This window comes from Pezoporus occidentalis, unplaced genomic scaffold (genome assembly GCF_034315485.1).
Source record: "Pezoporus occidentalis ecotype Australia unplaced genomic scaffold, CSIRO_AGI_Poc_V1 ctg50, whole genome shotgun sequence".
Taxonomy (NCBI): domain Eukaryota; kingdom Metazoa; phylum Chordata; class Aves; order Psittaciformes; family Psittacidae; genus Pezoporus; species Pezoporus occidentalis.
The window spans coordinates 2481918-2507237 of NW_026915836.1; the positions used below are offsets into that span (position 1 = coordinate 2481918).

Consider the following 25320-nt stretch of genomic DNA (forward strand, 5'->3'; position numbering starts at 1 on the left):
TCCACCAAATGTGCCAGAAAGTCCTACTTGCCCTAGAGAGTGGGGCTGGGGAAGAGCAGTGGGCTGCTGCTGCTGCTCAGGTACACACAACCTCTCAGGACAGACAGAGGTTGCACAGCTGTTTGGGTTACTACCAAGGACAACCACGAGAAAGGAAAAGGAAAGGAAAGCAAGCAGCAGCCACGCTAAAGAGGATTGCTTTGCATGCAGTACTTAACATATGGAATAAACAGCACTGAAGCAACACAAGGGAACAATTAGTCTGAACGGTTTTGTAAATATCTTGGACAAATACCAGACTAGAAGAATACTGAGGAAGACACTGAGTAATTCAAGAGAGGAAAGGGGCCTGGATGCCTTTTCTGGCCTCCTTCTGTCCTTATGTGCCCTGTATTTATATTTGAATGCTTGCATTACCCAGCATATAGGCTATTTAAGGTCAAGAAAGCATTGCAGTAGCACAGCTGCCTCCAGCAAGCAGTGCTTGACATCACTAAACCACACAGAAGAGCACAGCCCTTTTATTGGCTTCAACAGCAAATATCTGCAAGCCAAATTGTTTCGCTCTATTTGTACAGGTTTTTCCACTGCACTGTGGTGTCGGCAACTTTGGTACTAACAGAGTTTTGTCCACTGAAATTGTTAAATAGCTGGTTTCCTCCTCGTGTATTTTCAGTGGCCCCTGGCCAGAAACCAGCTCAAAGAAATTTAGTTTCAAGATCCAATGAAAAAGAATCTACATTTTTTGTATTCTAAGGTTTCAGTTCCTGCCAGATTTAACTTGGGATATTTGACACAGACTGCATGCACCTACTAAATATCACACGTGAGATCAGTGATTTAAATTCTATAATATTCTTTAGCAGCACACAGACATGTAGAAATCATGAAAGACAGGAATGGTTTATGAAGCCACCGCAATGAAAGGATTTCAAAACACTGCTACCCCATCTTATGTTCAAGAAATGTCTAAAATAAGCATTTCTGAATTTTCTTGGCTAGATTTATCAATGACTGCACAAAAAATAAAAGAGAAACCCCAACCCCCCAGAAAACGAAGCACGGCAGGTGTGCCTCACAATGTACACCAGAGTTCTGGCTCTCAGTCATTGAGATCAAAGACCTGTTGGATCACACGAGTTCCTCCATAACCAAGTGCTCAGGGTGTCTTCCAATGTAAATCAGGGTGGGAAGCAGGATCTTGAACACTCAGGTCTTCTGTGTGTTTGTGACCAGGGTGCAAACCTCAGAGGTGGGCTCCACAGTTCAGCTGTAGCCTGTAACAACTCAAATCGTGGCAGTCAGGTGAAGTTCCTGATGACTGGAAAAAGGGAAATACAGCCCCCATTTTCAAGAAGGGGAAAATGGAAGATCGGGGGAACTACAGACCCGTCACTCTCTCTGTGCCTGGCAAAATCTTGGAGCAGGTTCTCCTGGAAACCATGCTACGGCACACGAAAAACAATGAGGTGGCTGTTGGTGACATGGAGAGTGGGATTGAGTGCACCCTCAGCGAGTCTGCTGATGACACTAAGATGTGTGGTTTGCCTGATACGCTGGAGGGAAGGAATGCCATCCAGAGGGACCTCGACACGCTTGTGAGGTGGGCTGATGCCAACCTCATGAAGTTTAACCATGCCAAGTGCAAGGTCCTACACCTGGGTCGGAGCAATCCCAGGCACAGCTACAGGTTGGGCAGAAAAGAGATTCAGAGCAGCCCTGCGGAGAAGGACTTGGGGGTGTTGGTCAATGAGAAAATGAACATGAGCCGGCTTCAGTGTGCGCTCGCAGCCCAGAAAGCAACCGTATCCTGGGCTGCATCAAAAGGAGCGTGACCAGCAGGTCGAAGGAGGTGATCCTGCCCCTCTACTCTGCCCTTGTGAGACCTAACCTGGAGTATTGTGTGCAGTTCTGGTGTCCTCAACATGAGAAGGATATGGAACTGCTGGAACAAGTCCAGAGGAGGAAGTCCTTTCCACCCCAAACCTGTGACTCTGTGATGAAACACAGCAGAATAATTCACTGATTGACTCGTTTGAGGTACAAAACCAAATATTTCAGGTACAAGAATGTTACTTCTTGATTAAAAAAAAAACAAAAAACAACCAAACAAAAAACCCCCCACCAAGGTTCTTTTAACATAAAAGGAGCATTCAGTTCCTTGGATGCAAGGTGACTCTTAGGCCAATGCTAAATAGCACTGTGTGTTTCTTCCAGGTTGCAGATTAATCAGGTCTTGCTAGTCCTCAAGAAGTACTGGCTCTAAAGGAACATTAGAGGGAAAATACACGGGACATGAAGCCCTGCTCTGCACCATTATGTTTTTGGCTGTTTCTGATCTTTCCACGAAGATCAGCTTACATGTTTTTCAATGAGCAAACCAAAAAATACAGCAATTCCATTCCATTTAAAGAATGACTTTTCTAAGTTGCCTACAATGTGCACTTTCATTTAAAGAAAACTGAAGTTTAGTATAGTTACAGGATGCCTGCTTTGGGTTTACAATTCAACAAATCCTTGTGATTTGTTAAGGGGATTCTTTAAAGGAAAGCTTCTAGGAAATAAGTTCTCAATACTTCTGAAGGGAGTCTTCATTATCTAGGAACAGATCATTCAACTTCTTGTTGAATGTGATCATTTAAGAATGTGTCTTTTGTACGTATTCTCCAGATAGGTCCAATGTGCAAGTGCTGAAAGGAAACGAGGTTTCAACTAGCATTCACATGAGCTGAATAGCTCGTGTAGTTATGTAGCAGGACAGACTGTGCCTGCCTCTTAAGCCTTAAATGAAATCAGCAGTACAATGAATCACATTCTTGACGGTAATTAGGGAAAAGGAATTCCCCAGAAACCTAGTAGTCATGTTGCAAAAATCAGTCACAATTTATTTTGGGGAAATAGCATCTTCCTACAAGAGATAATTAAGGAGGCATTAAAGCTCCTCTCAAGAAGATCCCTCCACTTACAGTCTCCCTCCTGCCCATCAGACTCCCTGCAGGGCTGTTCCTCTGTCATTCTCCTGAATGCACATCCCCTGTGCCATCACATTCCCTGCTGAAATGCCAGCAACAGGAACATAGGACCTAGTGTACAGTATATATGGTATATATAGTACCAAGTATATACTATGGGTACTTAGTACCCATAGTACCTAGGAATATACCCTACCTAGTGCGTATTGCCAGCTCTCCCCAACCTGGATGGGGGGAAGAAGATGACAGAGCCAATAAAAACCAAGGTCTTTCACATACAACTTTAATTCTATGTTCCACATTTTTCAGAGATTTTAGCTGAAAATCCTTAACTCTTCACTTCCAAGTGGTCAGAGGTTTGTACCAATTGAATGTAACCATCTGGGAGCAAGCACTGAACAGTAGCTGACTGTCTGTTAACTGTTTTAAATAATAAAATAGTAAAAGTCTGAAGACAGAACACCATAATGCGCAGACCACAATTAGAGTGAAATTCTCTGAAAACAAATGACTTAGTCACCGTATTCAGAAAGCAAGCCACATATCCCAAATACACAAAACTCAGCTTGAGAAAAGCGTACTATGATAAAAGATACCATGTTCTGTAGTGGTGGGCTTGGATTTACATCAAGAACTGGGAAAAATACCCACGCAGCAACAAAAGCAGGTTCAAAGTGTACTCTAGGAAATTTGAGTTTTCATAACTGTTGGGTGAATGTCTTTCCATACTCACTGTATTTGCTGCCAAGACATATTCTAATTAACTCACTGTTAAGTACTGTTTGTCAGTTTTGGTAATTAATACCCAGTTAGAATGGATACAGTTGAACAGCTAAAGCGCAGCTTCAAGATTAAAGAAAAACTTTGCATTACCTGCTCTTGCTACTTTCAATCATCAGCAGTCCTGCCTAACTGGGGAGGTCTCTGTTGACTGGAAGTTAGCAAGGTCTGGAAGGAGGATACAGGGAACTACAGGCCTGTCAGTCTGACCTCAGTACTTAGATGGGTGTACTGTTTGCTGGGTAAAAAAACAGCTTGGTGGCTGAGCCCAAAGAGTGTGGTGAATGGAGTTAAATCCAACTGGTGGCCAGTCACAACTGCTGTTTCCCATGGCTCAGTGTTGGGGCCAGTTCTACTTAATACCTTTATTGATGATCTGGATGAGGGACTCGTGTGTACTCTTGGTAAGTTTGCAGATAACACCAAGCTTGGCAGGAGTGTTGATCTGTTTGAGGGTAGGACAGCTCTGCAGAGGGATCTGGACAGGCTGGATCAATAGCAAGACCAATTGTATAAGGCTCAAAAAGGGTGAGTGCCAGGTCCTGAATTTGGACCACAACAACCCCATGCAATGCTACAGGCTTGGAGAAGAGTGGCTGGAAAGCTGATTGGTGGAAAAAGACTCGGGGATGCTGAACATGAGTCAGCTCGTGCCCAGCAGCCAAGAAGGCCAGCTGACTTGTATCATAGTAGTGTGGCCAGCAGGACTAAGGCAGTGATATCCCCCTGTACTCAGCACTTGAAATACTGTGTTCAGTTGTCGGTCCGCCCTGAGTAAGAGAGGCATTGAGCTGCTGGAGTGTGCCCAAGGAAGTTCAGTGAAGCTGGTGAAAGGTATGGAGAACAAGTCTTATGAGAAGCAGCTGACAGAATTGGGGTTGTTTAGTCTGGAGAAGAGAAGGCTCAGGGGCGGGGGGGGCCTTATCATTCTCTACAACTGCCCGAAAGGAGGTTGTAATGAGGTGGGAGTAGATCCCTTCTCCCAGGTAGCAAGTGATAGGATGAGAGGAAATAGCCTCAAGCTGCCCCAGGGGAGGTTTAGACTGGATATAAGGAAAAATTTCTTCACTGCAGGGTCAAGCGTTGGATAAGGCTGCCCAGAAAAGTGGTTGTGTCATCATCCCTGGGGGTATTTAAAGACATGTAGATGTAGCACTTAAGGACATAGTTTAGTGGTGGACTTGGCAGTGCTGGGTTAATAGTGGGACTCAATTGTAAAGGTCTTTTCCAACCTAAACAAGTCTATGTTTACACTTATCCCCAGTTACCAGACCCTCTTGCCTGCTCTAATACGGCCATATCACAAGCCACGCAATAAAACAAGATGACACTTGTTTCAAATTTCTCTAGTCAAATTTCCCTAACTAATTTTATGGGAAACATTCCAAGAAATCCAAGCTCACCCTACAGCTGGCCAGCACAGTTCTGGAGAACAAAAAGTCGTATGTAAAAGAAATCAAGACTGATTCCTATTCATTCTTAGGTATGAAAAAAAAAAAACCCTGTCACCTGTAACAGACACGGTTCAGTGCTATCATGGATTGATTCTGTTCAGCAGGCTTCCCTCCTTCTATAAAAACACTTCAGGAAAGGAAGAGGAAATCTGCTGTGTGTGCTCTAATGTCTTGGGGAGGTATCTGAGAAAGGCATTTCAGTACTGCACCAGGGATGTCAGAATAGCAACAAAAATACCTTCCAACACCCCCCAAACTGTAAGAACGCCACAGTCAACAGCAAAGCCAAAACCACTGATGTATCAAAAGAAAAAGGCATTAGTAAAACCGAAATGAATTTCAGTGGCAAAGTAAACACAATCTGAGAAAATAAAAAGAAATAAATACCAAAACAACCCCAAAAAACCCCAAACCCTACTGCAAATACAGGGCAACATTTAATTTCAACTGTGCTAAGCACTGGCCTAGCTAGTAGCTGTGATTACAGTAAGTTTTGAAGTCATTGCCAGAATTAGTTTTGAGTAATGAGAAGTCTTTCAGACAATCTCACAGGAGAAAGATACATGTCTAAACATACGGGTAACAGTAAAGAACCAAGAATACCCTTATAATAACGTCTGATGTCCTAAAGAAAAAATACTTTGTTCCCTTTTTCCTTCGTTATCATGCTTTGTAGGAGGGTAAACACACCTAGATGCAGTGATACCACAGTAAAAATGCTGAGGAGGATATTTTAGAAGAGCACAGCTTTACAATGGTACTTAGAAATGCCTATGTTGAAACAGAGGTTACCATAATGAAACATGGTATACTCATAGCATATAACAACAAAACACGAAACATAATTGTATATTTAATTAGGGTAACCTGAAATAAACTATAGGAACACAAGTGAAAAAACACAACACCTTAACAGAAAGATTTCCATCTTAAGGAAACAAATTGCTTAAAGGTACTGAAATTTCTGTAGACCATTGCACTCCAGTTAGAAGCATGTAGAGGAAGGGCCATTCTTCAATCATCTTTCCATTTTCTTTCTTAATTTCTTATTGATTCAATTTTCTGTACATATTTTTCTACTATACAAGAAAACCCTTTAAAGGTTAAAGTACTTGATATATCATCTAAAAACACTCCCTCTACCATCAGGTTACAGAACCTTACAAATACATGCTGACTCTCCAGCAAGGCACAAACCCTTCCCAACATTCAACTCAATACTTTTCTCTGAGACCTGAGGCAATGATGAGCTCTGGATTGTCCCAAAGTGTATATCAGACCAAAACCTGCCCCTTATCTCCTATACAGAGAAATGGTACCTCATTACCTAGCAACAAACATCAGTCCCAAACTGCTTCAAGTATTTCATACCTAACTGATCAGGTCTAATTGCTTAGTCTCTTAACTGAAAGAAAGTCTCTTAACTGAAAGAAACCATCCTAAAAAAAACCCTGAATCGTTTAAGGACAGCATTAACATATCTTGCGTTAAAGCACCATTTGGATGATGGACACATAATCTTAGGTCTTCTACAACTATTTTCAGTAATTGTTCTCTATCAGTTTTAGAAAGAAAAGGAACAGCCAGTACAGCTGAGCACCCAGGACAGGAGTGCATGTCAATATGTTTTGACTGTCAACCCCAGTCTACCCTGATCTCTTCTGAAGCTGTCAACAAGCCATCAAAAGGTGGCTACAGCAAAACATGATTTTTAGGACACAGGAAGAACTGCAAAGCAGAACTAACTAGAAACTAGCCCTGTACTGTCTACATTTTCAGAAGACTTAGATGACAGGGACATGGCATATACAGCAGGCAGGAGTTATCACTGATTCACTGGCCAGGCATTGCTTAGAGGCATGACCAAACTAGGCTTTTACTGGAAGAGAAAGCCCTGAAAAACAACCGTCACTCCTGCTTCCCATGTCTGCTAAGATGCTCTGGGATTTTAAGAAGTCATGGGCTGTCTTAGCTACCTATTAACAATTCTCCTGAAAACATCAGCTCGGATGAATATGCCCATTTTAATATGTCAAACAGAAAAACGTCTTACTTCTGCCGTCTACAAAGACAGACACATAAAAAGGCCTAGAGCATGACCACTCATTTAAAGACTGTGTATTCATAATCATTCTGAAACAGCAGGCTTCAACCAGTGATGTACGCTCAGCAGTATGGCATGCCAATTTGAAAGGCAAAGCCCTTCACGGCACCCCCGTACCTCAAACATAGTGAGAGGTGGTGCCTGGCAGTACTGGATAATATTCTGTGGTTTTCCTCCTCCCAGCTCCCAGCAGAAAGGACAGGTAAAAGATAACACCTTAAAGCAAATACATGTGTTTAATTTTCTATTCTACTTTTCTTTCACTGGTGAAAAACATACAGAAACATTCAAAGTCTAAGAGTTCAGATCAGGTTCTTGTTATTCTCCCCTGCCCATAAGAGAAGGTTAAACGCAGTCACCGAACTCTGCATACCACCCTCAGTCACGAAGAACCCTCTGGCACAACTCCCAGACCAGTAAAAAACGACCATTTCGGTCCCCAGAGCATGGAGCCTGATCCATTTAAGCAAAACAAGTTCTACTGACAGCTGGTTTTCTTAGCATATTCATGTCCACATATTTATCAGAAAAAAGCCCTCCAGGACAACAGTGTTTATTGCAAGATTATTTTTGTGAATCCAAGGAACATAGCATTCACTGAGCAGCAGTGTTTCTACCCCAATATCTTCTTTTCGTAAGACGTGAAGCAAGACAAACCCGTTCTTATTTTCTTTAGCATGGACAACTCATACAGGAGAAAAATGCACACATTGAATTTTTTCTTTAAAAACCCCAACCTACAAAACTTCTGATCCACATCCGTGTGCGCTATGCTGACACACATTTTAAGCGTTAATATAGAAATCAGCTGTTCGATCTTGCCCTGACTGCTTGGATTTAGAATCTAGTGATTCTTAATAAATGGAAACCAAAGATATGATGGGTATTTTCATTACAAATTTCCTTTCCATATGAATGTCTAGTATACTTTCACTACAAAGATAATTTTGAGTCATCAAGATGCTTTCTACTGACAGGTTTAGAGAAACGTGACAGAGCCATAAGGGGTAAATAACCCAGCAGCTCCCTGCCGTGCAGAAGCAGCCTCAGAATGCCTGTGCCTACCTAGCAGTAGGAGGAGGTCAGGTGGATGGGCGAGTGAGGGGCTGCAGGTCCTGGCACTGCTCAGCTCTCTGACCCGCTCCCCAAAGCACAGCAGCCATGAGCAGGGGTTCAAGAACAGCCTGCAGCCCCACGGTGGGAGGAGGAGCAGGCCGAGCTGCGGACACATGCTTACGGATGCTGACAATCACCATCTTCTCTAGTTGGGTGGTCAGTCTGTGGGGTTTTCCCATCTTGCCACTTCCTCCAGAAGTGTGCGGAAACTTGTTTTTATGATGCTACAGTTATAATGGTACTTTTTAAACAAAACACATAACGTAAATACCCCACATTTCATTTTAACTTAATCTAACATTCAAAATCATTAGAAGTGGCTGCTGTTGGCATCTACCTGCTTATTGATGCAGTGCAATAAGGAAGAATTCTTAAAATTATAAAATGAAAGCTTTTTTAAAATGTTTGATTTCAACTTAAGGAACCATTAACTAGAAATTGTGGTTAATGTGTTTTGAACAAGTAATATTTAAAGGAGTATTTTTAAATTAGCAGATTTTAATTAAAGAATTAAACGAGGTATAGTTATGACCAATTACTGCTGGGATTTTTATAAGCTAACACAAATGCTTCCCATCCCTAAGCATGGGGTTGTTTTTTGACTATAAGAACTGGGCTTAACACTCTTGCAGCTAGACACCACACCACACCAATATTGCCTTGAATGAGCCACAATACTTCTCTACTGCATTTTTACCTCCTGTTCTAATACGTGAGCTTTTTCAAGCCCACCGATGTACTAATATCTTAGCCCCAAACCATTAAAAAGTGAACATTTTCTCCACTTTGCAAAGCTCTCTTCCAGAATCTATGACAAAGACCAAAGTCTTACTAGTATTATGCTTATCATCCACCTAAAAATAGAGCAAACATGCTTTACAACAACCCTTGAAAGCAAACCCAATGTATTCATACTGCTAGGGCTCAAATTCACTGACCAGATCTGTGGGTACTGCATTCTTAGAAAAAGCAATGTGGGAATGCATGTTTATATGGTAAAACACAAAAGCAATGAAACCTCTTGGGAAAGCAGGAGATAACTCACGTTACACAAACAGGCCCTTTGCTCTTATTTCTCTACAAAGCTGAAACATTTCTATCTGAACATGTTTTTTCATACGTCAGGAAAATGTTATTCCTGTTTGCTTGTTCTTCCTAAGGTGAATTGAGTTTAGTATTAGCAAAATAATTGTGGGAATTTGGTATTTTTCCTGTTTTGTTGAGTACTTGGGAATGTTATGCTGGGAACTGTCAACTATTACTTACTCCACCTCAGAATCTGCTACATAAAAAAATACACTGGTAATTTGCTTACATGGCTTTTGTAGATGCAATTACTGTTAGCAGCAGGAAAGACCTTTTATAAGCAGAACACAATTCAAATGTAACATGCCACGGCCTCAAGTCATTAAACTAATCCTCAGGGCTCCTTGAGGCTTTTTGTACTTTTGGCAAAAAGTATAAAGAAGTACACATTGTTGCTTCAGTTCCCAAACATTGGGAAGTTAAATATCTAAACTGTCAGCCCCTGCTAAACAGAGCAGAGATTGGTTTTGGAAAAGAACAAGAGACAGCTAGATCTTTGTTATAAAGTGCAACTGAACAAACACGGAAACATACCCATCTATTTTTTTTCAGGGCACATAAGAAGTAGCCAGTAGAATAAAGGAAGGTGCAACAACTCGCAAGCAACTCTGGTATGTTAGGTTACCAGTATCTGAATACTGTGATGAATACCTTACAAATACATGAGGACAAATTGAGTTAGAGGAGTGAATTATCTCAACTCTGATACACAGATAACGTGACAAGATCTGGTGTGGAACTAACTCCAGGGTTTACTGGCATGATTCTAACATGACTACATAAGCTATAAATGACAAAGTCATAAATATGTCAGATACGTACCAACACCACTCAGATATCTTTCTGCTATATCGCTCTACATCACACCTCTAAAATCAGATATTCTTTGGGGCACTGACACAAAATGAGGAAGACAAAATGTTCCTTTGTATTGCTATTCTGCCTGGTATCAAGAGCTTAACACCCTTCTAAGACACTTTTGAAAGCAGGAAAATAAGCAATGTACTCATTAGCAAATGGGTCATTTAGAGAGACTTAACCAGGTAGTCTGAAATACCTTAAGAATCAATAGGTGAGTACATCTGAAAATACAATGGAAACTAGTGGCAGCACTTAACAGCAGCTGAGCAGAATTCTTTGGAACACAGAATGATAATGACATGTTTGACTACAATTATTCACTCAACTAATGTTGACAGGAAGTAGTGAGTTGATATAAAATATGAAGAGGTAACAGCTGCCAAATGGATCATGTGTGTGATTGCATGTGGATGTGTAACCTACATTTCCTTAAGTAAAATACCTGGGAAGTCTTACGTCTTTATCGAAATGAAATCCTGGTTTTTGTTTTTTCTCTAAATTGCATCCGACATGTTACCAAGGCCAATGCCCCATTGAGCAGAATATCAAGATACCACGTTCCATCACTCACACAAGCTTTATCACTGAGTCATTATAAAACTGTGGGAGTCAGTATTTCCCATCTTTTCTTCTCTACCCAGAAGTGTTACCAGAGGTTCAGAGGAAAGTCACTCCAGTAGTAACCATAAAAACAAAGCATCACTGAAACAATGCTAGACCAGTGTGACTGTTGTATATCTGAACAGTCTAACGTAGTGACATTTTTGAAGCAGACATTACAAGACTAAAATACGGAGGAGAAGGAGAAGTATTAAAATATTTTTAATTCCAGAAATGGAAGAAGAGAAATTCAATGAAAGCAGACCGATTTCCAATCCTCACTCTTCCATTTTAGGAGCAGAAATCCATTTCTCAACAAATCTGTTTGCCAACTGGTAAACAGATCAGTAATGTTCAACAATCTTTAAATGAAATATTCTGATATTCTCCTGAAAAACATAACTTACTAAAGCTGCAAAATCCTAAATCACAGTTAATAAAGCCGTTTAGCTTCCACAATACTTCATTCAAATGTATTATATTCATACAGATAACATCTTCCCAAAAGAAATAAAAGATTCCTCCACAAAAAAAGGTATCAGTGTGCTGTACCACAGCAGGCACTCAAAATATCTACTACAACACAGCATAGTTTTCATAGATTATGATGCTACAAGAATATTGCATGTAGCCAGTGATGCCTCTTCCTCATTCAGATGTGGTCCAGCCACAGATGCAGAACTAGCTGAAAGATGTGTCATTTCTACACCAGACACACACTTGAGGTCATCACTATGACTCTAAGCGATTTAAAGCAACAGCATGTTATCACCTAGCCAACATTTCTCACATATACCAGGAAAAATGGTAAGTTCAGAGATGAAGTGGAACAAACACTCGAGAAGAAACAGTCTCACTCACTGTTCAATACGCGGGGAGAGGTACAGCTTAGGAAAAACCTGAGTGGCTTCTGCATCCTCAAAACTAACTGAGAGAAGTGCAACATCTTCTCCAGGGTCTTCATTCACATCCTGTATATAAGAAATAATAAATATAAAAGAGCAAGTAACAAACTGAGTACTTATAAGCTTACAGATAACAACTAGTAAGTCAAATACCAACTTATTTAGGAGATGCTTAACTGAGGAATCTAAAGTGGAGCCATTGAAAAACAGATTACAAGTGTATTATTTCTTACTACATTAACACGTAAAAGATATTTTGCCGTGCTTAATTCCCTTTGATATATTAAGCCAAATTACTGTGTTAGCAAGTGTGCAGTAGTGTAGCTCCTCTTCTTTAACCAGCTGACCTTCCTATTTCAGTAAAGATGCAGATTTCATTTTTAAGAATTCTTGGTTTAACACTAACATCTGATGGAAATGCCATAATTTTCTCTTAAATATTATAAGATCACTGAGTTATGACCACAGATTTTATATTTGTTATTGAAAGTATTACACGGTCCAAGATTGCTGCTGCATTCAACTCCTCATGTGGATGAAAAACATTTCTGCAATCAGAAATTTGTATCTAGAAGTCACTGTCCCCAACTTTCCTGCAAATTAAATGCACACATTACTTTCAGCAAAGACTGCATACTCTATAAAAACTACTGTAAGAAAAAAGCCTGAACATTCGTGCTAAATACCATAACAGCCAATCTTAATGCATTCAAAGTTGAGGCTTTCTTTGTATCAGAACAATCAGTTACAGTTTAGGGATCAGCTAGAACAAATTGTTTTTGGTTAGAACCTGACATCTCTCCAATTCATAAATCACATACAGTACAAACAAGTATATTTATGCTACACACAATTTAAGCTCTTGACCTCTAGTTAGAAACTAATGAGTTAGCAGTGCAGTCACCTTCATTGACAGCAAGTAACACTGTGCCACTTGCTGCTCACAAAGAAGTCCTTTAATGTGCTTGTGCATACGTACATAGCAACTCGCCAAGATGCATTTGTTTTTATCCGTTTTGGAAAAACAGGAGAGGAAATAGATAACCCGGCAGATATGTGCTCGAAGCAGGATCAACATGGTGCAGTGTGCCCTGCTATGCTCTGTCCCACAAGCAGCTGGGAGGAAGGAACATGCAAACCACTTAAACATTGTTAGGAGACCTTGCCCTATCTGGGGAGAAAACAAAAGTGACTGCTGAGTGGTTTCAGGAAGACTTGTGCCATTTGGAGCTTTGGCAGGGCTGAAACTGTTAACGTCCAGGGAGACTAGCCGCATACCAGCTATTACGTGCAGAACACAACATGCCAAGGAACTTAGTGATAAGCTGCAGGGAAGAATGGGTCTTAAAAAAGCTTAATTGTCTTAGATGAAAAATGAGATGGAGCTGACAGTGTTTTCTTAAATTCTGCCTTGCTGTGCAGCTCACTGCTGACAGCCGAAAGAAATGTCTATAAAATGGTCACGAGCACACTATGGCTGGAAATCAGAACACTGTTTTCACCTGCAGTTACAGGGCAACACATACGTAGCGGTGAGGACAAAAACCAACTGCTGTTCTGTTGGGGTATGATCAGTTTATGAATGGGATTATATGACATGGTTGCCTGTAACAGCTATGGACAAGATCTTGCGATCCACGATATTCCCTTCAGTGTTACATTTCCAAGTGATACTAGATCTAAAGTAGAAAAAACAGCACAAATTACAAAATCTTTTTCAACAAGACAAACAACAATAAAAAACACCTAAGAGTGCAATCCCCTACAACCTTTTCCCCTGTATTTCATGTATTTCTGACATCAAGGCAAAAAAATTAACTTCGGAACAGCTTTGACTCCTGAAGCTGAACATGGCATTAACTGTTATTTCCCATTAATTTGCTAATTGTCAATCAAATGAAAAGAACTATTGAGACAGATTAAGCAGTAATACTAATGATTAAAAAGATTTTATTTCAATGGGCATTCTTCAAGAGATGACAAGTACGTATAATTGTTTTGCTGATGAGAAGCTCAACATGAGCTGGCAGCGTGCACTTGCAGCCCAGAAAGTCAACTGTATGCTGGACTGCATCAAAAAGAGTGTGACCAGCAAGTCGAGGGAGGTGATTCTTCCCCTCTACTCTGCTCTTGTGAGACCCCGCTTGAAGTATTGCATCCAGCTCTGGAATTCTCAGTACAGGAAAGACCTCTGATCCAGGTATTTCCTACTTCACAGTATTTCCTGCTGTAATTGAAAACTGGGAATTTACTGGCCACTAAACAGAGGGCTGGAGCACCTCTCCTACGAAGACAGGCTGAGAGAGTTGGGGTTCTGCAGCCTGCAGAAGAGAAGGCTCTGGGGAGACCTTAGAGCAGCTTCCAGTGCCTAAAGGGAGGCTACAAGAAACTGGAGAGGGACTTTTCATAAGGGCTTGCAGGGATAGGACAAGAGGGAATAGTTTTAAAACCTAAGAGGATAGTTTTAGATTAGACATCAGGAAAAAATTCTTAACTATGAGGGTGGTGAGGCACTGGACAGGTTGCTCAGTGAAGCTGCATCCCTGAAAGTGTTCAAGGCCAGGTTGAATGGGGTTTTGAGCAACCTGGTCTAGTGGAAGGCATCCTTACCCATGTCAGAGGGTTAGAACTAGATAATCTTTAAGGTGCCTTCCAACCCAAACCATTCTATGATTCTATGATATAATACACTGACTCATATACATATACAGCTCTTCTGATACCTTATTTTTGTTTGTAATTTTTTTTACATAGTTTGTTTTTACAGAATAGAACCCACGTGCATTTTACAACCTGCATGGACAAAGCCAAACGTACGTAATCTCGCATGTAGTATTGGTGCTTAAGTTAACGTGCATATACAGATTGACACCACACATAAGACCAGTTTCTAGAATACCACCCAGGTGCTTACTGATCAAAGAAAATCAAAACAAGAAAACAAAAAATAAACCCCCAAAAATGTTAGGTGAACACCACCACAGCAGCTATTAACCCATACGGTATTACTACATTGTATTTTCTACACCCACTAGTGGCTTTTTTAGTATGAAGACTTATGCCAGGGGAAAAAAAACCCACCATACAACAACATAAACCATCACAGTACCTTTGCATGTTAAGCTGAAACTGATGTGTGTAGTAAGAACAATAAACTGAGATGGGATTTTTTGACAAACACCCAACAAACACTACTGCAACTCCTGTTGCCAGCACAGCACTGCATGTGTTCATGCAGCTACTGCCCAATGTGAATCTGAGTGAGGAAACTGGCATTCTTCTGTAATTACCACTATTCAAATGGATGCATATTTTCCACTCCAAGAAATGAAAACTGTAACTTATGAAAGACCCCAAAGCCCTTCATTCCTGTAGGTTTTAAAAGATGCCATGCAGTAACACCATGAAGCTGCTCTACCTTACTGCTCAGGTGGCTGCAGGTTTACACACATTTATGACAAAGGCCCTTCTATCTGACACCATACTATTTATTCCTTTCGGACCTCGTTACTTTCATTTATGCGAGAATCTGCTTGGTAGAAATGCATTCAACCCTAGTGCATTTGTTACAACTGTCGTTTATAAAACTAAACCAAAGCCACATGTCTTACAGATAAACTATGGAAAGCTTTTCAACTGATAGACCTTTTTTGTGTTGTCTGTGCCAGCCATAACTTAACTCCTTCAGTGATTTCCCTCCTGGTCACCTCTACAAAACCTGTTAGTGACTAGGTGCAGAGATAAATCCTTACATCACCAGGCAATGACATTGCTCCAGAACACACGTTGAGATCCTTCCACCATTACACCAAAAGGGTCCAAAGGCAAAGGTTGTTTTAATGCTTATCAAACTCTGCCCAGGCAGTGCATTCCCCTTTCCCACTTCTGCATGTGTGTTTCTCTCAAAGAAGAGGCCAGATTTAAATAGAGCAGAAAAGAAAAAAATCACCTCTCTTTTTATTTTTCAGCTGGCTTCAAAAGAGAGAGCGACATCCAATTTCTTTGGCAATATTATTTCCTTTTAGGAAAAAAAGAAAGAGACTGCTGAACTAAAGACACATTTTACAATATTTAAGTAGCCATGCTCCTTCTCATAATTTGTATTTAACTCGCAGCACAATGTTAGAGGAGTTAAATACAAACGTTTTCTTAACACGAAAAACTGATTTTGTGAACATTAAGAATGGTAATTTTCTATAAACGTTAGCATCCAAGGCTAGAGCTGCCACATTAAAGTACTGTTTTACAGTCACAGAACTTCTTCCACACAAGGCTCTACGGAAGGTATTATTAAAATGTACTTCCACTGAACAGAGAACACAATCTGGGCCACAGGAATTTTGAGGCTGAAAAAAACTGGATGTTTGCAAAAATGCTTGAAAACAGTAGTTGAGCACAGGATAATGCACACCTATGAGTTCTTCCACAACAGTCTCATGCTTGATAGTAAAAAAAACCTCTCTAGCACACTGCAGCGTAAAAGATCCAACATGGATTTTCATGGTGCCTTTCTGGCATTTCCCTACCATGTGCTTTTTTAAAGAAAAATAATCTTTTCTTCATTTTAGGAAATGCACATTCAAATCAAACAGAGAAAAAAAAACCCTGGATGCACCATTTTACACTAAAAATCAACAGTTTTCCTTCTCAAGAACTGCAAGGGGTTGCCTATATTTACAGGATACTTTGCACAGTGTGGACTGGTCCTTGACTGAACCTCCAAAGTACTGTGTAAATGCAAAATACACATTGTAAAGCAATGTGGTGAGAAAGGAACAAAATACCAACAAACCTAAAGGTTTTCAACCCATAGGCTCTTTTTTCCATTGCAGAGACCTTCTAGCAAAAACTTTGTGTTCACAAAAAAAAACAGAGAGAAAGCTCGGGTATTTCAGTCTAATGTACCCTTAGTCTCCTTAGCCAATGCAGATGAAAGCTTCATTAAGTGTGCATGTTTGAAGCTGAAGAACAAGAGGCCAGGTGAAAATACAGCAGCACAGAACAGATGAAAACAGCAGTTTGATGTGATTTCAGATTTGTTTTCCCCTCAAAAACCTTTAGGAAAAGACTTCAGGTATCTGAAGACTCCAAAGTAAAACTTCAAATCTTGCTTCTAATTATACCAACACTGTCTAAAACAACCATTTGTTAGTCTTTATTCCTATCAATCAAAATAAACATCAAAGCATGCATTTGAATGTTACAGCTGCTCCCGTTGCAAGATACTTAATCTTTTTACAGAGTTCATATGAGCAGTTTATGAAAATTGCCATCAAAACCACTTTAAATACAGCATCCAAACGGCATTGTTTTCTTGTATCCTACCTACTGTAATTGAAAACTGGGAATTTACTGGAACTGACAATTTATTATGAGTCAGATGCTTGATAGCCAGTCCAACCAAAACATCTGCTCCACACAGTCACAACTGCTATAACCCATTTCCTCTTGTGCCTGGAGTCCAACCAAGTTGTACATTGCAGTTCCTTTTCCTTAAAGATGCAGAGTCTGGAAAACCAGTTATTACCTTTTCTTAGCTATCAACAAAGAATCCGTTGCAACCTTTGATTAGAGTACTCTTTCAAGAGGAGGTATTTCTGTATTTGGCATGCAAGCGCAATTCCCTGCAGCAAATATCAATGCACAAAGTGGAAAGTGACTGCAGGCACATCCCAGGTAGTGGAAGGACCTGGTTTTGCATGGAAGTGGAAGACTTGAAAAGTAAGGGACTTAAGGCTGGGAGGAAAGTGCACAGTCAGTTGAAGCACAGTATCTAGCTCAGCACAATTAACTGTAAAGTCAGAACTGAGAAGAAAATAACTTTAGAATTTGGTAGAAAAGATAGGAAAGATGTGCAGGAAGAGCACTGTCACACTTTGGGAAGGACAAGCAGCTTCAGGCCTTGGGGATGGCAGGAAATGAGACAAGGGAACAGGGCTTCTTGTAGGGTTAAGTTAGTACAGTAAGTGCAAGCAGCAACTGTTTTGGGGATAAAAGTGAGGTAAGGAAGAGGACACAAACTGTTCGACCTACAGAATGTGTTCCAAGGCTAGGCTGGATTGAGAAACCCAGTCTAGTGGAAAGTGTCCCTGCCCATGGCAGCAGGTTGGAACTGGATGAGATTTAAGGTCCCTTCCAACCCAAACCATTCACATTTCAACTCAGACAATTTACAGCTTACATGATGGATGTTGGGAGAAGGTGGAATAGAAAGGCAGAATACAGATGAGAGCACAGTGGACTGTGGAGGCGCTGATCTTAGCATCCAGCTTATGATATGTGGAAGTCTTAACAGACACTTACTTGACTGGTACCACTCAGCCCTACCAACTCAGCTAGCTTCACTGGAGTGTGAAATTTATACTGCATGATCCCTTCTGGAGGAAAAAGGTCTCCAGAGCATAAATGCATGAGAACAACATGCATTCAGAAAGGTAATTTATCTTAGGGTCAAACTTAACCCCATGTAATTGTGTGCAATTCAAACCTGTAATGAAACCATACTAACAACTGATCAGAGAAGTAAGCAACAGAATTTGTTGAAACTGAAACGTGAATTGCACCAGAGAAGAAAACACTTATTCACTTTATTGGTACTAATGGGCTCCTTGCATCACACCAGTTAGCAAAGTTTGGCCTTTTCCCTCCAAATGACAGTGTGCAACCACAGGAAAAACAACTGTCAAATAAAGCACAAGCAACTTGTACGCTTGCTGCATAGCAGTGTCACCAACCAGCTTTGATACAAGCAGTTACATGTTCTCCCAACCTTTTTCTACATCTAATGTTTTTTTAGAAATATAACAAAACACACTAGGGGAAAGCAGGCAAAGGAATGTGGCAAATGAGACTGAGAAATCTGCTTCACTCCAGGGAGAATATGCAATTATTCCAGGAAATTCTTTCTCCTGTCTTCCAGGAAACCCACCGGGTCTGATCAAGGAGTGCTGGTTCTTTAATGAAAACAAAGGCAGCTACCTTGCGTGCACTGCCCATGGCATCAAAGCGTTCCAAATGCAGCCATTCTCCCAAAGTAACGCAACAGAATGCTTGCAGTGTTCAGTCAGGGCAGAGAGCACATTTGAACCCAGTGTAAAAGTTCCATGGAAATAGTAGTCTAGGAACAACTTTGCAGAATCTGAAGAGTGAGCTTCTAGGACAATGTACCGAGTTTTTTTTCATTAAAACAGAATTAAATTAAGCATCAAAAGTAACAGCAAGACCTCCACGTATATCACTGGGCATTGATAAGCAAATATTTTTAAGCAAGCAGTATTTTCTTCAAGTGTGAGTAACATCCCAGGATTTTTTTTCATTGCCATTTTTTGTTCTGCTTTGTTTTCAGACTTTTACACATAAATATATTGTGATTCCCTACGCCAAATCTGGTTTGCCTGCACCATTTTCTTTTGTCATGGCAATTTACCACTACTTCCACAATAGGATTGACCATCTCCATTAGGTAAAGAATGCTGTTAGGAAAAGTGTAAGAAAAAATAAAATGGTTAAGAAGGAAGAATAACATTCTTGTCCACAAAAATACATACTAGATACATAACTTTCAAGATTAATGTAATTTAAATGGATAAAAACTAATTCATTCTGACACCAGATAAAGTTGTGGCGATACGTTCACCACAACTGTTTCCTTAAGCCTGAAAAACACAATCTCAGAAAATAAGGTAGATTTCAAGGGTCAAAATCATGTTTTGGTAAGTTTGGGACTCAAATTGGAAACAACCCATGTGCGGCACAGTCTAAACTTTATATTGGGTGCGGTCTAAAATTAGTATTTCTGAACTGATTTCAAGTGAGCTAAAATGTTTCTACATAATCATTTTTATATATAAGAAATACAAAATACATTTGCAAGCAAGGACCATACCATTCTGTTGACTGAATCCAAGTCCTCACCAAACAACTGCATTTATTGCATATGTTTTAATGACACTACAGTAGGGTATATTTTATATTTTTAGAAGAGACTGATATCTAAGATGCTTGTGATCTTAAACTTCAGTTTGCTCAATGAAACTTAAGTATTCGCTCTACCTACTCCAATATCAGGTGTCACACTCAGATTAAAATAAGATTAATAAACTACATTCACATAGCTAGGAATGAATCTGCAAATGAATTAGAATAAAGATAACACAAAATATTAGGAATCTACACTTCTGTGAGGTAATCTCAGACTTTTCCCCATGCATTCAGGAAAGAGTGCTTTTGTTTCCCAGGACCTCGATTTACTCAACACTACACAGGAGTGCTTAATTTCTGTTTTACTTCTAATTTCTAAGCAGACCAAATAAGTCAGAATAAAACTCTACAGTTTTACCATCAAAAAAGTAGGTTAACTCGAACACACCCCCTTATTCTAATGAAGTTCTGTAGGCAGGAAAGGGATTCCAACACCACCACATCTTTCCTAAAACCTCAGGCAAAGCACCTTGAGGTTGACAGAAACAGCTGCCTCTGCCATTACCGGCTGATAATGGGATGAACAGTGTTCAGAGAGTCCAAAGCTTAGCTTTCTATAGTGGGCACATTGCTCATTCTTAACTAGTGAGCAGCAGCTGCATCCAGTCAGACCAAGCCAATGTTGCCATGCCTTGATAAACAACTTTTCCTTTTTAAACCAACCAGCACAAAAACAAATTCCTGAAAAGCAAAATCTTTTTTTTCCTACCAATACAGTGACAGACACACTGATTCCGGGCAAGTACTACATTCAGTTGTATGCTTTTACACTGTTGTATGCATTTTTAGTGCAGGGAGGACTCCTCTTCACCAGTGTTTTAGATGTTCACTACTTTTCATTTGAGAACTATTAAGATTTATAATGTAGTAATATAATTAATTCTAGGACTTCTGTGAGGGCTCAGAAACTCTCTGTATTACTTTGCCACGTGCCATGGTATTTCCTTGCTGACAACAGTCACAAAGACATTTACTTCACACTTAATTCTGCATTGCTATCTACTTTTTACACTCCAAATACTGACAAGAACTGTACTAGGAAATAAAAATGTAGCTCAAACCCCAATGTTCAAGGATGCTGATGTTCAAAGACCATGAGACAACTTTTTTGTGTGTGTATGTATACATACAGTCTTAGTTACCGGAAACAATGTAAAGTGCATTTATAATTTTGCCAAATGTAAAAGCCCACTTTCAATGCTCTCAGAAACAAGTAAATAGAAATAAAAAGAAAACACAAAAATACTTTCCATTTAAATGACTTATGGCAGGTCACTTTCATGTAGTTTCTTTCTCTAAAAATCTCCCAAAGCTATCAAGCTGCTTCCTCAGCTTGCAGTACGATCCATTTCTTAATGTAAGCTAGTTTTTAACTTGCTTTTCCAGATAATGACACATGCCGCTTAGAACTCAAATCCTTCACTAGGATTCCACTGAGACTCGAATCTCTCCAACCATCTCTTCAGACGACTGGGCTATAATTTAACCAGAAAGTAATATTCACATTCTTCTCCCCCATTTCACTGATTTCCCATCTCTTTAAAAATAGTAATGTCATTGCAGAGGCCAAAGAGCAGTGATCCCATTTCCAATGAAAACCAAGACCTAATAAATGCCCAAGTACTTAACTAAAGTGCAAACAGATCACTAATACAGTTCAAAATAAAATCATTTTCCTGCAAAGTCAACTTTCTAATTAACAAATATAGCTTTCTCATGCATAGGTATCTATACTTTATATATGTAAGTTGACAAAACAAACAGATTAGTATACAGGGCTGAAGAAGATTCTGAGGTAATAATTCGTTGGGAATACTGCAATACGTTTGAGCAAGTAAGGACACTAGGTACAAAGCTAAGTCTCAGAACGACAGCATGACACTAATGAGAAGGGTTTTTTAAGTTAGTGAAATGGCTCACTGATACAATTAATAAATCTCACAAGAAGAAAAAAAGAGTAAAAGTTAAATACAGTTAAAGAGAGACACCAGTGATAAGCATTTCTGTAACCATGTTGAAGTTGGAAGTCAGCATCAACATTTATTTCTTAAATCAATCCAACTTCTATAAAAGCTTTTCCCTCTGCTCTCCACAGATTCTTTTATGTTCCTGGTTCAGTGAATATCTCTGCAGAATCAGAAATACTATAGATTACATGGGTCACAACATGAACGCCAGAGTAAAGCCATATCCTGAGATGTATCTTCAGTGAACCAGGAAGTACCAACAAGATTTCACAGATGAAAAAGTGAATAATCAAAGTGTAAGGTGAAAACAAGCAAAGTTACACTTGCTCAGTGGTCTCTCAACATCGCAGCTTAGCACTGCTGACCTGATATAAAATATGAAACATTTTGTTTTAAAAAAGGTACCAATATTAAAACTATTAATTGCTGTGAATAGCTATGTCAACTGCTGCTTCCCGAAAATAGGAGTGTTTCTTACTGAAGTCTACAGCACTTTTGATTTACAAATTATTCTTATGCATTTCCATTTCAAGTGTATAACATTTACATTTATTTTCCAGAGAATTCTATTACCCCTTTGTCCCATTATTACATTTATGTCTACAGGATCTTAAAATAAAAGAGTGTCTGTGGGGCATTTTCGGCTTTGTACAAAGAACATGCACGTCAGAGCATCTTGTCCCATTCAGTTCTATTTACAAACGCTCACCATTCCCACAAACAACATACTTGGTGCAGTCGTGCACACAAGTGTGTATGTGTATAGATGTCACAAAGAAGAAAAACACAACTTTTTTCTTGCTTTTTTGTGAAGGTGGATCCTGCTACAGGTGGTAAAAGCAGAAGGAACGACAGATAAAAGCTGCATTACTCAATAATGACTGGGACATTGGTCTTTCAGAGTTCACTTCTGTAATAAGCATATAAATCAGACGCACAATGTGAGGAAAAATTCACAGGGATACTCTTTGTTCTATATATAAGAAAGTCACATTCTGTGCCAAGAAAGGTCTCTGGAGCCTATAGAGTGAGACAGGAACTCCGGTACCTCAGCATACTGCTCAGGTTAAGGTTGACCTATCTATTGTTATTTACCTTGCCCAAGACAGTGCCTGAAACACAGGGTGTTCAGCTCTGATGTGGCCCAAATAAATTAAACTGGTAGTTGCTAGAATAATACATCACATATTTCCAGATCAAAGACTGATTCTAGCACTGAGATTTCCCTGGTGATTCACAAAAGATCACCAGATCTTTTCCCCTACCTGTTTCACTACTGCATACATCACAAAACAATGCAATTTTGCTGTTCAAACTTCATAACTGATGGGGTTCAACCGGGTTCCTTCCTGCTTTTATGAACAGTTAGTGTGGACTGACAGACAATGCTAACTCCTTCACTTGCCACTTCTTTGTGGACCTCAGCTCCCCTTCAGGCATCAGTTTCAAAAGAATGCAGTCCCTCATTTGTGTCATATATGCACATCTATAGTGGGACCCACTGTGACAGTTCTTTGGGGACAAAATATTAAGAATTTTTAAAAGACCTTTATAAAATAGCATAAGAACACCAACGTAGCTGCCAGCTTAAAAAACCCTGAGAAGTCAATACTTCAGATGCCACCCTAAAAAAAAAAACATATTAAAATTAGTGGTGTTAAAGAGCAGTATTTAAACTCCCATGTACATTAGCAAGCCTCAAGTCTGACAACACTGAGCCTTTTCTACTAAGAAGAAAACAGTTGTGTTTATCAGTGACAAAATCGTAGCCAATAGCATTTTAAGGATCAAGGGAGAGGAAAGATTCACTTTGGATGCATGCTGGGAATTCTCTAAAACTGCTAAATTCAGGTCAGTTTTTCTAATTAATCTTGCCACCATCAGCAACTTGCTTTTTGCAAGCGTATGTAAAATTGCTTCTGCTGTCGTGGTATCTCGTGCAAAATTCCTCTTTTTTACTTTATGGTGTTTTTCTGGAAATAAAATGTGTCTCATCATCTACTTTAGGGTCCAAGCATAATTTTAGAAGCCTATCTTGCTATTATCGAAGAACAACTGAAGTTTTGGTCCCCTGTTTGCACTTTGTACACTGCACATCCATGGTAGTGACAGAAGAAAACCCTCTACATGCATGTTCTGCCCCACGCAATACATAATGTTCTACTTTTCCACTTCTTTGGAAGCAGAGAAAAAATGCTGGAGAAATGAGAAGGGTTAATGAAAACACTTTAAGACCGATATCGACCTAGGTTCAAATAAACAGTTGAGAATCACTGCTTTAACCATAAACATTGCTCAAGTTCTAGCCATGAGATAAAGCTGTCTGAAAGTCCACTCTAATTAAGACCGAATACATTAAGCAAACCCACTAACTAGCGGCAATATGTTCTCTTTAAAACCTAACAGGAGACTCTGACCCTTTGTAGCGTCATAATTGAAATAGCATACAATGAAACATCACCACATGGAGAATCCCAGAAACAGGTGTAACTTAAGCTCTTGTATAACAGAAAATGAAAACTTACCAATTAAAACTGTGAACTTAGTCACAGACATAGGCTGAGTATTTCAACAGAAACGTTTAGGAGCTATCCACGGAGCATGTGAATATTTTGTCATTGCAATTAAAGGAACTGTTAGGCATTGACAGTGAAATCCAGCATCATCTTACTTTTACTTTACAGCTATGCAGAGACCGGACCTTCCTTTGTGTTAACTTCACAGTTACACAGATTATATAGCCATAGGATTAAACTAAAAAGTCTGCTAGCAAAGTGACAGCCATATGTCTCTGTTATGTGCACTTCATTAGCAATGTAACAACTTGTGTTTAAGTGAAAATCATAACTGACCTGACTTCAAATAAATCTATCTGCATTTTTATTGATATTTATAAAAGCAAGAACAAATTGTCAATTTAACGATTTATTTTAAAAAATTAAATTTGTGCTTACACTCAGTACTTACCTAAGCTTTAAATCCAATAAATGCTACTGCAATCCTAGCATCACTGAAAACAGTAAATCCAGGAAAAGGATCAGTCTAACTGGAAATACAAACTCAAATCAGACTGGTTTCATTCTACAATCTAACTAGAGCTCCATAGAGTTACACACACTGGGAATGGACCCTCAGTTTTAGTTCTAGTAGGTGATACTTTCAAAGGTGTAGCTATTTGTTATAATAAAGTTTATTGTATTTTGGCTAAATTAGTGTCAAACAATTAAAAAATAGCACTAACTGCAACCCATGGTAAAGTGCTCCACAGCCAAGTATGTTAAAAGTTATTTAAAGAAATGATATGCCAATATATTAATCTTCACATTCCTTTCCACAATGTTATCATCATGATGACAAGCTCCTTAGATATACCCATGGCATATGCAGGTGCACATACACACGAGTTTATACAGGTTCTTTCAACACAAGTTATGCTCTAGTTACCAGACAGACACTATGGTAAACAGCTTAAATGAAACAGAAGTGAAGATCTTT

The 25320-nt window shown here is 39.5% G+C and overlaps 1 protein-coding gene across 3 annotated transcripts in view; it reads right to left on the minus strand.

Moving 5' to 3' along the window:
- BABAM2 (BRISC and BRCA1 A complex member 2) overlaps positions 1 to 25320 on the minus strand; it is a 168304-nt gene that overhangs the window by 68827 nt on the left and 74157 nt on the right. For all 3 annotated transcript variants that reach the window (XM_062637037.1, XM_062637039.1, XM_062637038.1), the window contains one exon: positions 11835 to 11944. In XM_062637037.1, coding sequence (XP_062493021.1) covers positions 11835 to 11944 — 110 coding nt within the window. The remainder of the gene's footprint in view (positions 1 to 11834; positions 11945 to 25320) is intronic.